The sequence below is a fragment of the Alligator sinensis genome, unplaced genomic scaffold (assembly GCF_000455745.1).
Source record: "Alligator sinensis unplaced genomic scaffold, ASM45574v1 scaffold871_1, whole genome shotgun sequence".
Taxonomy (NCBI): domain Eukaryota; kingdom Metazoa; phylum Chordata; order Crocodylia; family Alligatoridae; genus Alligator; species Alligator sinensis.
In genome coordinates, this window is record NW_005842746.1 from 274044 (window position 1) to 288638 (window position 14595).

Below are 14595 nucleotides of genomic sequence, written 5' to 3' on the forward strand. Positions count from 1 at the left end.
AACCGCTTGCCACGCTGGGCAGCATTTGCTGCTGCTGCCTACCCAGAGCTCACACCACAGTAGGCTGCAGTGAGGCTGCCACCGCTGCCTCTGGGCTGCCCAGTGCACAAGCTCTGGGTGGGCAGCAGGAGCAAACCTGCCCAGCATGGCAAGCGGGAGGGGGGCCACAGCTGCTGCCATTGCAGCACAGCCCCGATGGGCGAGCCTGGAGCCGGGACAGGGCCCAGGCTGGCAGTGGGGACAGGTTAGAAGCTGGTGCTGAGTGCAGGGGAAAAGCGGCCCTGCCCATGGCCCACGCTTCCTGCTGCAGCCACTCACAGCCTGCATGGGATAATTTCCAATAACATTTTGATCTTCTCTATTAAGAGAGTTCACATACATGAAGAACACACCGGAAAATGCATCCTCAGGACTTTGCTTACAGTAGTTCCCACTTTGAGCACCAGGTGGTGCTATAATTACATCAGTAATTTGACCTATAACCTGTCCTGTTGGTTTGCCTTTTTTTCCATTTTAAAATAATATCTCTAGAATGAAAATTAACTGACTTTTAAAATGCACATAGCCACTAATCCTGCTACTACCAAAGGCAAAAGTGATAATTCCATTGACTTCAATGGATTAGATACAATATATAGGTCTGAAATCACAGGTCCTGGTCCTGTATGCTCATATTTGATTAAATAATCCTTGGTCATCCATGTTATGACATTGAAATCATAAGGATTATTCACGTGAATAAAATCAACTTGCACAAGTGAGTGTTGGACATGGGCACCTTGTTCTAAAAACATACACAGATATGGATGGGAACCCACAGGCTTTGTGACTGTGTATGACCAACTCTGCACCTGGATTGATCTGCACCAGGGGTGTAAAACATATGACCTGCAGGTCTATCTGGTCCACCAGGACACCAGCAGGCTACCAGAAGTTGGGGGCATAGTTATGGAGGGGTGTTGCCTATGCACAATTTGGGGTCCCCAGGACTCACCAGACATGGCCATGGGCAGCAGGAAGGTGAGTGAGGGCTGTGCAATAGCCCTCTGGCACCTGTCCCCATTTCTGCTGCCTTTCCCTCTCTCCCCGCCCTACTCTTGCCATCCCACAGCCAACAGACCAGGATGAGCCCTGCAATCCGAAGCTGACCAGGGCTTAGGATGAGTTTGACACCCTTGATTTAGACTGTTGGTATTTGGGGCTTTACAAACACAAGCTAAGATGCAGCCACTGCCCTGAAAAGCTCCCAATCTCTATTTGGCAGGACTTACTGGCAGAGGGTAAGCAAAGGTGGAAGAGGAAGTGATGATTCTGAACTAACATGAATGATTTCCTCAATGTCAACCCATGCAGACATTTTTAATCTTTAAATTAAAATAAAAACAGATTGAGAGGCTTAGAACTATTTTTGTGCCCCTCAGTGGGTGTCCTAAGTCCAAATCTTAATGAAGGATTGGGGGGAAAAAAACACCTGTCATTCCTGCCTGAGCTTCACAGAGTGACTTGCATGAAATTTGCTCATGGCAGTTGCCATAGACAGTGATGATGAGACCAGGTCTTCTAGCAGGAATATGAGGCTTTGATTATTAGGTTGTAAGAGGGTTGCTCAGAAAAAAATAAACTGGAGAATAAATCTTGGGCATTACTCTAAGGAGAAATATGTTATAAGATTGTGGGACCCTGCATAAGGAATTGTAAGTCTTTGTTTCTGAGTCACATAAAATTTCTGCTGAGTCAATAAACAGTCAATAGTAGCATACTTGCCAGAATTAGCAAGATCCACAGCTGAGAACTGTCCATTGAGACCTTCCCAATTCAGTGCTTTTTACAATGCTTCTAGAATCATTCAGAACCACTCATCTCTACTAGCCCCTGGCAATGGTTTATATGCAAGAACTTCTAGAAATCATGCTAAGACTACAATATTCTACTCTGGCTGTCATCAGGACAACCGCATATGACAACTTAATAGGACTTGATCCTGCTTCTGGATCTGTTAGTAAGGATTCCTTTGTCCCTGCAGATCCTATTTACTTCATGCAAACTCTGTAAGGAAAAGTCTAGTGAATCCTGAAGCAAAACAGGGATCTTATTTTAAACATTTCTTTCTTCTCCTTATCTCGAGTGCACTGGGGTACAGTGAATGGCTGATAGTAAACTACTGAATGACAGCCCCTCAAGTTTATTTTAGTCACCATAGGCCATGCTGATAACTGAGTCAATGTAATCTATTCTATGATGTTAGCCAATTCTTTTCCTCCATCTAAATTGCCTTTCCTCCATTTAGATTGAATAAAATAAACTATGGAATTATTTCAGTAATGAAGGGAAATATAAATAGTTCTTGAATGGTTTTCATAAGAGGTTATAAAATTTCACTGCTGATATACCATCTCTGATTCTGCCTTGTAGCAGGCTATTAGCTCTGTCTATTTTTAGTTAAAACATTGTAAAATGAAACACTTGAGAATCATTTTCATTTCGATGATTATTGTCTCTGCTTCCAGAAAACCTACTGTCTAAGATCTCCAATTCTATTGTGAGTCAGAGATAACAAGAAAGTTTATTTTCTCTCGCAACTGTTTGGGCTGAAATTTAAATCAGCCTTTTGGTTATTTTAAATTTTATTTCAGTCAATGTGGTTCAACCAGTTCTCAGAATGAGTCTAGGGGAAATATATAGTTTTGCCAAAAAATTCTAGACACGTTTTCTTTGAAAAGCTCTTGGATCACAGGGACTTACACTTTGGCAGGGAATTGATCATTGTGCTAAGGATGTGAGTTTTGTTTTTCCCGTAAAAAATTTCCCCAAATTTGGCCAAGTTTGTAGTCCTTTGAATATCATAGTTCACACACAACCAGTAGAAACTTCATAGATTTTAACATGTTAATTTAGAAGAGTCAATCTCTGTAGGCCATGGTCTAGCACAGGGTTGTGCAGGAGAGAAATGAGAGTAAGAATCTTGTCTGCTGTGTGCTCTGAATGATCCCCTGCTGAGCTCCACGATGGATGCAAAAGCTTGCCTGATTTGAAGATAAAGGAAGGAAAGAGCTAGACCTCTCATAGAGTCAGGATCAAAACAGATGTTGTATTTGAGTCTCTTCCGATAGACCTGAGTCAGAACCTGGGAGCAACATAGTCCTTTGGTTACACAGCTTGTCTCTGGGACAAATTGCGACTAACTGGAATTAGTCACAGTTGTTCCAGGGAAAAGCATTTTCTTAGTTACCTCACAGGTACTTAAAGTGGGATGATGGGCTTGTACATCTGTAGGATCCCAGGATAAAAGGCTTTGTCCCAGGAGAAATCCAATGTTTGTTTTTACCCAACAAGTAGATCAAGATCTCTGAATAGGAGACTGGGACTGGGAACTAGATGGGGAAGCAAGGAATGATGAGAGCTAGTAGTTGTGGTAAAATGGAGATTAGGAGAGAAGCTGGGTGGAGGACTGGGGCTGAGAACTGTTTAAACAGGTGAAGAAGACAGATCTGATGAGGTACCCAGGAAAAGGGAGGGATTTTAAAACTTGATGGAGAAAAACTAGGACAGGGAACTACAGGAGAGATCAGACACTGAGACTAGAAAAGTTCCTCAGGGACTGAGTTGTTTCTTGGGAGCCAGTGAAGATGTAGGGCATGCATAGATGTGGGATAGAGGTCATCCTGATGACGGACAGTCATAGTGGGGAAGAAAGTCTTGCTAGGTACGGAGTTAGAAGGAGAAACAGAGAAGAGAGACTGGCTTGATGAAGAGCTTATGGCTTCAGAGGAGCTCTGGATAACTGGACAAGAAGAATGGGATTGGAAGAGTGAGATATGATACAGGGATTGGAACAAAAGAATTTGCTGGGCAGTGAGATTATAAAACCTGGGATGATAAAACTCAGGAATGGAGGCTAGGGCTGGCTCAGTGTGGAAAATGGGACTGGAACAAAAAGCCAATGGTGAGAAAGGGACAAGAATGAGAAAAGAAGAGGTTGGAGAACACCTGGCAAAAGGATGAAATGTGCCAAAGCTTCACAGCCTGCAACAAACACCAATATTCCTGAGTCTCACCACTTCCCTACAGTTAACAAATACCTGTAAAACCTACTGGCAAAGTGTCTCATGCTCTCTTACTGTTGGTTTACAGGGGATGATAATAGTGTTATTATTCATTCCATTAGCTCAAGAAGCAGAGGTATCTATGAGATGGATTTAATGCTTCCAATACTTTCTAATGACCCCTGTGGGTGTCAGTTTGATGCCATGTGGCACATAGTATTAGGTGTATAACAAATATGTTTGAAGAATCTGTTTTGAGGCTCTTTTATTAGCCACTGGTAAGTGGTTCATACAGGGAAGTTTCTTATAGGTGCTAAATACAGTTGGGCCTGTCATGATAAACAGAATGGCTGTTGCTCAGAAACCCACTTGAATAGTAATAGGATTCCACTTGGGAAAGCAAGAAGCTAGCAAAACTTGTCATCTGAGGGTTCTACTTAAAATGGGATACAAAGGGCTTGACCTATAATAATTATACCACATTATTAAAGCTGCATCCAAATGCAAACTTAAAAAGATGCTGGATTAAGGTTGTACCCACGGTCTCAACAGTGTCATTTCTTAAATTCTGAATATTTGACTTTGTAACTTAAAAAGATACTCTTTTAGTATCTTTTTTCCCCCTGTGATATATAAAATTAGTAAGGATTTCTTTTCAGTCATTCATTGATTGATGTGTATGCCTATATATGTGTATATTCATGTGCACAGATAATCAATGAGAATGCGGTTATATAGTTATGCAAATGTATAATATGCCATATAAAATATGAGTCTTTCTTTTAGTACACTGTCTGGTAGTACAGCAGAAGTACAGTAGTAAAATATGTAAAATCTTCTGACTGAAAGTTTTGTCACCACAGTTGAAAATATAAGAAATATTTTACAAGTTTAACATTAACATTTTTTTACTTATTCAAATTGGTCGGTAACGTAGTCAAATATTAATGAAATACTCGGACCCAATATATTAATCATATTTATCAGTAAACCACTTTTGATAAAGTAGAAGCCCTGATTGCCTTCAATTTTGTATAATCCCTCCCAAACATACTTTAGGAAATCAATAATTGGGGAGATTGAAAAATTAGACCACAAGACCACAAGAATGATATGAAGATTGGAGAAATTGCCTTACAGTGAGAGACTAAAGGAGACCAATTTGTTTGTATAAAAAATAAGACTGAGAGGTTTGATTTCATTTTAGAAGTGGCTTCCCAGGCAGAAAATTCCAAGTAGTAAATTATTATTTAATCAGATACCCAAAAGCTGGAAGCTGAAGTCAAATGAATTCAAGTAGCTCTGCCACTAACTTCCATGTAAATTGCTTAGTTTTCCCTATTGGAAATTAAATTTCTCTCTCATCTGTGATACAGGAATAAAATGTTACACACCAGCTAGGGGCTTTAAAGGATTAAGGAGTATTTGTAAAATTCTTTTGCAATTCCATGCTTGGAGCTGCTGGGGAAATGTATGAATGAACAATTTAAATCAGGGGTGTCAAACTAACCTGTGCTCTGGACCAGATCCACCCTGGAAGCTACTCACAGGCCAGATCCAGACTGAGATCCAGAACCAGGAACCATGGTGAGGTAAATGGTGGTGGAGGTAATGGTTTGGGGTTTAACACAGCCATTGCTCACATCCTATGCACCGCTGCCAACATGCATCCCAAATAGAGCTTTTTAGTTGGGAGTTTGGTCGCATACCCTGGCTTCTATAGGAGTCTAAGAGCTGACTGAAACAGCTCCATGGGTTGTATCTTTGACACCCTGATTTAAATGTTTGACACTAATGCTAATATTTGAAAAGAGACTTTAAGCTCTGCATGGATTGTTTTATATTGATTTGACAGAGCTCTTGAAACCATAGCAGAATAGGAAGGGTACAGGATTGCCAGACAAGACTGCAGCTGCTATGGAAAAATCAATCCAAATAATGTCTTAGTGAAGAGTCGCTTCCCATGTGTCACTGAAATTGAGCATGAGTAAATAAGAATCTCTGCATGCAGTAGCAGCCATACCTCGATCAAATTAGCAACAGAGTTGAAACTGTAAGCAATACAATCCCATGAATTCTTGAAGAGAAACACGTCGGGCATTCAAATCTGTCTAGTAAGGGACCTGCCTGGATTTTCTCTTGGTCATCTTCAAAAAAGTCTCCCATCTAGAACACAGTACAATGATTTATACATCACTTCAGGCATATTTTTTCCTTTTACATTTCCCCCAGTGTTTTTTTCAGGAAACAAATACAGCATTTATATCTATGTCAAATCTGAGCCATATAATCTACCAGTATTTGTATGAAGTTTAACAGAGGCCTTCTCTTTTTGCAGTTTTCAACCTGTTGGAATTTTAACTTAAAACTATATGTGCTGGAATGTTTTATCACTTTCCTGTGCCTCTGTAAATGTAATCTCTTCAATATGGTCCTCAGGAATTGAATTCCTTATGTGTAATTTGTTACATGTAATAAATAAACTCCATGTGGTTTCTTAGCCCATATCATGAGGCTCAGTTCTGTTGAAGGATCTTAAGAAGAAAATCTCTCTGAAGTGTTTAATTAGTGCCTTGATTTGATGATGGATGAATTTATTTATAGTAAAGCACAGGTTAAAAAAAAAAGATTTCACTTTCTGTGACTTGCTTTATACACATTTTAATTCCCTTCAGATGGGACAAAAAGTAATTGAATTATGTATTCATAGCAAGCTTTCATGGTGCAGTCAAGGTAATTTACATTTATTAATGTTGAATCATTTATGCAAAAAAAGTTCTAAAAGAAGTAATAAAATGGTAAGTTTATTCTATTGCAATATACAATACAACTACTTTATAATGAATGCCCCCACCATAAAGCTTCTCTAAAGGGTGCTCTGTATAATAGGGTTAGTCAGTGTGCTGCATCATATTAATGAAAAAAATTAGTTCCTTCTGTTGGAATTGTTAAATGGTGTAGCTTGTTATAAACAGGATTCACTGTAAAAGCAATACTGTATTCAATTTCTTCAGTTTCAATTGAGCTGCGTTTGTTCATCTTTTCTTGTTTCCTTCCATCTGTTCTTCTAAGACCACATCCGGTCAAGGCTTTTATTTTTACCTATAGATTTTGCTGTTGAAGGGGAATAGACCTCTTTGGCATTTAAGGATCAATAGTTATTATTTTGGCTCAGAACCTAAAGGTCTCAGTTGCTTCTTTCAGTCATATATAGCATATTGTAGAAGTTGAGCTGAGATAGCTCTTAGACCCTATTTGAAATTTGACTTTTAAAAGATTCTGTTTTGCTGATTTCATTCTAGTTCTGTAAATGTTTTAGAATCATTGTAGACCTCTTTTAATTAACTAAACATTGAGTCTGTTTCAAAGATTTTTTGATTTAATAACACTTTAAAGTACTATATTAAAATTACTCTTTAAAATGTAGTTTCTTTAACAAACACTTCTTCAGGAGTCTTTCCACTTCTTTCAAAAGCCTTGGTTCAGCAACCTATTTTAACTAGTTGTAAACAATGGAATATTCACCTGAGTAAAGTCAATCATAGCCTTAAGTCTTCTGACCACTTCATATAACAAATATATACCCCCCAATTCTCCCATCCCAGCCTTGTATATATGTAAAATGGGATATTAATTCTGGTGAAAGCTTTTCATAGGAGAAAGAAAACAAAGAACAGGCAAATAGAACAAACCTACCATTTTTGTTTGTGGTGAATGAAGTGTACAAAGGCAAAAAATGACTACAAATTGAATATAATCAAGAACAGAATTGGCCAATGTAGTATTAATTATTAGTAGTTCTGAGGTACAAACTGGAAGAACTTTGTTTCGATGCCAGATCCCAAGCTTTACCTTTGGCTGAACTGGGGGAAAAGGTTTGAATTCTCTGCTTGAACTTGTTGACATAAAAGCCTCCCTTTAAGAAACCAAGCAAGCAAGCAATGTGGAATTCTGCAGTGTTATTTGTAGAAAGTTAATTTTTAGAGTAGAGGTAAAACACAGTCCTATGTCCCATTGATTTTTGAGAAATGTGCTATGCTTCAAAAAGAGCTGCTTTCCTGATACACACTTGTCTGCATTGCTCTCAAGCCATTATTGTTCAGACTTAGAATTCCATTGGTGTGACTGCTTCTGTAAAACTGTGTGAAGAAGAATGCCTTGCATCCAAAAACTTCTCTAAATCTATTCTACATATGCAGGTGGTCCAATAAGAGAGAGAACCCACAAAAATCCTTGCCCCTCACATATTTCCTAGACCATCATGGCTACAGCTTCACTCTGACCCTGAAAAATACGTTGTTTTATTTTTTTCATTTGGCAGGCATTTGATGTTCTTGGAGGTATTGAGGCTTACATTAAGCTCCTTAATGAAGAAGGATTAAGTTTGCCTATCTTAGCGATGAAGCATGAGGAATTACAGGGAGAGATTAAAGCCTGTACAACTGATGCCTTGCAAAAGGGAAAAGCCTTAGTTGGTAAAGGAGACTCTCACAGGTGAGTAAAGGAAGCTGTATTTCTCTACATTTTCCAGCTGCTTTAGAGCTTCCTTTTATTTAAATCAGAATAAAACACACCTGGGACCAGCCTCTGTTCAGCTGAATGTGGAGTGAGGCCTAACTGGCACTGCAGTCTCTCCAAAATTTCAGCCATTTTTATTTTTCAGATCTCATTGATACCATTCATGTGAGCTAGCCTGTCTTCTGTAGCAATATTTTTTTAGAATATGTGATTTACAGTGAAGACACTAAAGCTTTCCAGGGAGCTGTGTTTATGTCTAGGTTATACTTAGAACAAGACTGCAGTCCAGATAAAGAATATACAATCATGGAAACAGAGTTATAATGCTTATGCACATTGATGTCTTTACAATCCAAAGGGAACATTTTAAGACTCTTAAAAATATATTTATAATTAATGTAATTGATATTACTTAATCTAACAAGGTATAGTATAATTCTAACGTATAATTGTATTTATTTATACACACACACACATACACACACACACACACACACACGCATGCACGCATGAACCTCATATATATATGATAGAAAGTAATACATATGGAACTAAATGCAATTATGAACAGTTTCTCCACTCTTTAGGGCATGTTAATACTGACCCAGCACAGCATTAGAGGTCACTATACCAAAACTAATGTAGCTAGTTAGCAAGTTTAGTTCAGTGCTGAAAGTGCATCATAGGGGGGCTCTGAAAAACAGAATTTATGGGCATGGGCCTAACACTGCACTAAACAGCATAAACTACTTCTGGCTCAGGAGACAGTGTGTGTGGAGCAGATGTATTGTGGCTCAGAAAAGACACTTCCCAACACCATGTCAGGATGGCCTAGACATGCCCTTTCAGATCTTTATTTACAAATAAATGCCAAACATAAGGTTAATAACAAGATCTACGTAATTCTATGAACTTAGAAGGAGATGCTCCTGATTTACACCAGTGATGTCAAAATTAAGTGAAACAGCTGATCGTATCCTATGCTCTACAGCTTGGAAAGAGATTGGTTTAATGGAATGTAGGGATTCTATGGATTTTAAAAGTGGTGCTTTAATGTTAACACTTTGGAGTTATGTAGGAACTCTCCAATATAGAATTATCTGCTAATACTAGAATAATAACAATAAAATAATTAAATAAAAAACACATAATTGCACTGCACTGATTTTTATGCATATGACATTCTATCAGTAGTTCCCTCTTGAGTTACTTAAAGTAAAGAGGCCCTATGTTAAGTTCAGTCTCTTTACCCATAATACATGCAGCTTCCCTTATTGTTCCCGCTTCTGCTCTTACAGCTGCTGGTATTTTACAAGGTTAGAAAAAATAGGAGAAAGGATTTTCCTCATGGTTGCCTTCATTTCATTTTCATAAGCCAACAGCAATCTTGGATGGACCCCATGGGGAGGCATTCCAACTCATATCTGTCTAACAGTGTTTGATATCAGGAGGCTTTAAACATGTTTGAGAACCCCAAATCACTTCAACCATTAGCTTCCTACCTATCTTTTTAATGGTCCTCTTTATTGTCTGAGTACTTGGATACTGAAACCTCAGGATAGATCAAGAGAGAAGGTGATGAATTGTCATGATGTAATTTTATTGGAGGTGAAATTAATTAAAAATCACTCTGTATAGGCAACACCAGCAATAGCAATGCTAGTACGTTCTACTATGTGTTGTAGATTGGGAACCTTGCTGTAATAGGAGAAAAACTCTTTACTAGGAACATCTGCCCAAGTTTACTACCAATACCTTATCAGGTTAACTACTGAACTAGTCCCTTATAGTACCATTTCTTTTTTGGGGTGTCCAAAAATGCTTTAGGCTCTGGTACACTCCAGAGGCTAGGAGCACTGGCCACATGTTCAGTTAAAGGTATGATAGGAACCAGCAACGTATATTTTGTGTAATAACTTTGTGGCTTACTCCCCATTTTATCATGCCATTAATTGAATGAATGTGTGACCAGGTCACTACTTAAGATGTGATTAGCCAGTTAAGATGTGATTAACCTCACATCTGGGCGTGAAGGGGCGCTTTAATTACAGCAGTTAAAGCTGCTGTAAATAAAACACCTGGAGCATCTTGTGCAAGGGCATTTTAACTAAAGCTCATCAAACACGCTTTAGTAAAAGCGCTCCTGACACCATTTTTCAGCGCAGAGACGCTGATACTTGAGATGCTGGAGTCTGCTAGAGCACAGTAATTACCATGCTCCAGCAGACTCAATTTATCGAGTGTGCTCTGATGTGCTGTAATTACAGCACATTGGAGCAGCCTTGCTGCACGTGTATAGGCACCCTTAGAAACTAACTGCTTCCTAGAGGCATAAACTTTTGGAGGTGATGGCTGCCTGCTGTGAAAAGGCTCATGGTGACTCTTTAGAAAAAAAGGAAGATCCTCACCTGGACTTACCAGCAGGCGCAGTCACGATGCTGAGGAAGGCCATTCCAGCATGTCCGGAACTCTGTTCACCAGGGCACTGAGTGATCCAGGTTGGATCCCCACTGGATCTTGGGGCTACTTCCGGCCAGAAACTCCCTCCAGAGAGAGAGAGAGCAATGAGAGGAGAGAACTGAGGCAAGACAGAGGCTCTCAATAGAAGTTGATGATACTGAACGCCGGGAATGGGCTTTGAGACCTGGTCCCGGTCAGTAAGTTCAGAGGAGCTCTGATAGGGCAGCATCAAGCAAGGCAGCATTGAGGGTTAAAGTCCTGGGAGCCAAGGGACTGCAGAGGAAAGACCAGAATACACAGGGAAGTTTTCTATCTTTTGTGATTCTTCTGTTATGAGATTCAGAGACTGTTTGACCCCTGTGGAGCTGTAAAAGTGAAGGTTCCTGTGTTTTGTTCTTTTCCCAGTTTTTTTCTTTGTTTTGATGATGGGAGGAATCCTCACTGTGACTGATCAAGTTAAAACCTAGAGCCAAAGAAAAGAAAAATATAAGAGCAAAGAAGGACTGAGTATAGAGGGACCCACCTAGGTTCAAACCCAGTAAAGAGGTTTGTCAAGGTTACTAGTCCCAGTGGGAAATACCCACCAGTGTCTGACCCCTTTGGGGCATGCTTGGGACAGCCTTCCACGATAAAGGCAACTAGTTTAAAGTGTGATGACAGGCAGCCCAGTGATAAAACGGACTGTGAGGAAGATTGAGTGAATAAGGTCCTGACAGTACTTGCTAATAAAAATAAAGCTAGTTGACGTAAGTTTGGGTAAGAGGGGAGCTTGGAGCCCCAGTAGGAGTGAGCCTAACACAATAACAATAAGACTCATACTATAACATCACCTCCCAAAGGAAAAGTTCCATCAAGTCGTGGCAGATGAGAAACTGGGCTGTGGCTAGAGTCTGATTAGTTAAGGTTGGGACATTCCGATTAACAACACACAGGTATAAATCATCAGGACGTCTGTCCCAGCCGCCTGTGAAGGGTTTGGGATTGAGAGTATGGTCAGGGGTAGAAAGGTAAGAAAGATTTATTGACTTAACAAAAACACAACTACGCGTAGTAACAAAACAAACAATGACAGACAAAAGCAATTCGCGTCGGCAACTTATTGGCAGTCCCCTCTGATGCCTGATACACAGCAAGCTTCTCTTTCCACAAAGTTCAGCGAAGTCAGGCATCCCTGAACAGCACTGTCCAAAGGAGTACTGGGAAGGACCCTGGAATGCAGTCCTTGGGCTCCTCAAGGTCCATGGGCCCACTGATCCAGGTAACAGCTAACTAATCCTTTTCACAGAGCTGTATCTTCCTTCTGAATGGTTTCCAGATATTCCAGCCAATTTAAAGCTTCTGAATGGTTCTGATAACATACAACCACTCAGATTCCTTTTACTTCAACTGTCCTTAGACTGGCCAATTAGCAGTACAAGCCTTGCATTCTTTTGATAAGGTAATTTTAACTACGCCATGGGGCCTTACTACTTCAAGGCTTTGCTAAATTTACTAGGCCTTACTTTATACAAGGCCTCACTACATCTTAAACTTTAATTAGGCCTTTAGCAACAACATATAGCTTAATATCTAAACAAATACAGAAAAACACTTGGTCTAAACTTCATAGGGCCTTCAGCAAGCACCTTTATCACACAGACATAATTTCAGCTGTCGCAGACATCAAGGGCCATGCCCTTACGCAGTGCTCCTTCGACACTGCAGTTTGTCACTAAGGTGCTACGCTGCTCTGCCTTCTAACTGAATTCAAACTAACGGGTAACCACCTCTCTCTACGGAAGAGTTGTTGGATCGAAACTACATGATACTTCTAAAAGAAGAGATGGGCAATTGTTTGTTATTATTAAACCAATATGCTGTTGGAGAATGAGTTTCTATGAGTAATTAAGGCTGCCAGGTAAAGGGAGAGATATATAATGGTGGAAAGTAAGAGCAAATCAGTGCTGTTATCTGTAGGGAATCCTAATGCCCCCCCCCCCTTTTTTTTTCCTTCTTAACAATATTTCCCCACTACGAGCTGCCCCCACAAATTTCTGGTTTACATGACATACTTAAGTTGGAAAATGAGGAGAGCTAGGCAGTGAACAAAGGGTGTGACATAAAGGCCAGGCTGGCTCCATTCTCTCCTATGGGATTTGTGGTGGCAGAAAAAGAGGTGATGAGTAAAGCAAAGCAAAGCTTAAAGCTTGGTAGCCACTACAGGTAAGATTTTTTTGGGTACTCAGAGAGAAAAAACAGTGGAAATAAAATGGTCTTAATTGTGAGTTGTGGAGATATGGATTTTGTGTTACTTTCCACGTGTGTTAGAATTCAATCCCAACTTGCATAGTTATAGACCTTTCTGAATTTACTGTTTCAGTTGAAATTTGTATTCTATCTAATTTCCTCTCCTGAGATCTTGACTGTTTTGATGTTAAACAGCAGCTGCTACATTCCAGCCCAGAGGCATTTGCTTTCTTGTGTTGAGTGAAATGATCCCTGAATAAGGTAAATCATTTGCTTTGGGATCCTTCACTATGAAGAACATTGTCTAATTCTTAAAACAGCATTATTAATCACTTTAATCAGATGGATAAGTCTTTGCAATGCCTTTCCTTGCCATTTTAAACTCCATATTTTAAGGTTTGCTACTGCTACTAGTTAATCCATCTATTGCTATTCTGGCTGGAATGGTATTTCCAGAAAAGCAATTACTCTGGTGAGAGCCATGTGACTCAACTTACTTGCTTGAATTTTTGCTCTTTCAACTATAGGAAGGAGGACCCAGGAAACTACAGGCCCGTTAGTCTTACCTCGGTCCTGGGGAAGCTCTTTGAGAAAATTATCCAGGTGCACGTCTGCAAGGGGCCAGCAGGGGAGATTATGCTTAGGGGCAACCATGCTTAGGGGTTCATTCAAGGCAGGTCCTATCAGACCAACCTGGTGGCCTTCTATGACCAGGTCACAAAATCCTTGGATGCAGGTGTCGCAGTGGACGTAGCCTTGCTAGACTTTAGGAAGGCCTTTGACATTTGGACGATTTGGATGACGGGGTGAAAAGCAACCTGTTTAAATTTGTTGATGATACCAAAATTTGGGGTGAGTTGGGCATGCTAGTAGGGAGGGAAAGACTGAAGAAAGACCTGGATAGGTTGCAGGGGTGGGCTAACAAAAACAGGATGCGTTTCAATACGGACAAGTGCAGGGTGCTGCACTTGGGCAGTAGTAACCAGCAGCACACTTATAAGATGGGAAACTCCCTTCTTGAGAGTACAGAGGCAGAAAGGGATCTTGGAGTCATTACTGACTTCAAGATGAACATGGGCCGACAATGCGAGGTCACGGTCGGCAGGGCTAACCGGACCTTATCGTGCATCCACAGGTGCATCTCAAGTAGGGCCAAGGAGGTGATCCTCCCCCTCTACGCGACACTGGTCAGGCCACAGCTGGAGTACTGTGCCCAGTTCTGGGCACCCCACTTCAGAGAAGGCTGAAGGGGGGACCAGGTGATTGTCTATAAACTCACTAGGGGAGACCAGAAGGGTTTGGGGGAGACCTTGTTTCCCCTAGCGCCCCCCGGGATAACAAGGAATAA

General features: G+C 40.4%; 1 protein-coding gene across 17 annotated transcripts in view; it reads left to right on the top strand.

Annotated features, from left to right (window-relative positions):
- Nucleotides 1-14595, top strand: part of CCDC141 (coiled-coil domain containing 141) — a 207869-nt gene that overhangs the window by 123546 nt on the left and 69728 nt on the right. For 16 of the 17 annotated variants that reach the window (XR_003096405.1, XR_003096404.1, XM_025216529.1 and 13 more), the window contains one exon: nt 8365-8537. The exons of the other annotated variant lie outside the window; for it this stretch is intronic. Coding sequence is in view for 14 of the 16 variants with exons in the window: in XM_025216529.1 (XP_025072314.1) it covers nt 8365-8537 (173 nt within the window). In the remaining 2 variants the exon portion in view is untranslated. The remainder of the gene's footprint in view (nt 1-8364; nt 8538-14595) is intronic. 17 annotated transcript variants of the gene reach the window in all.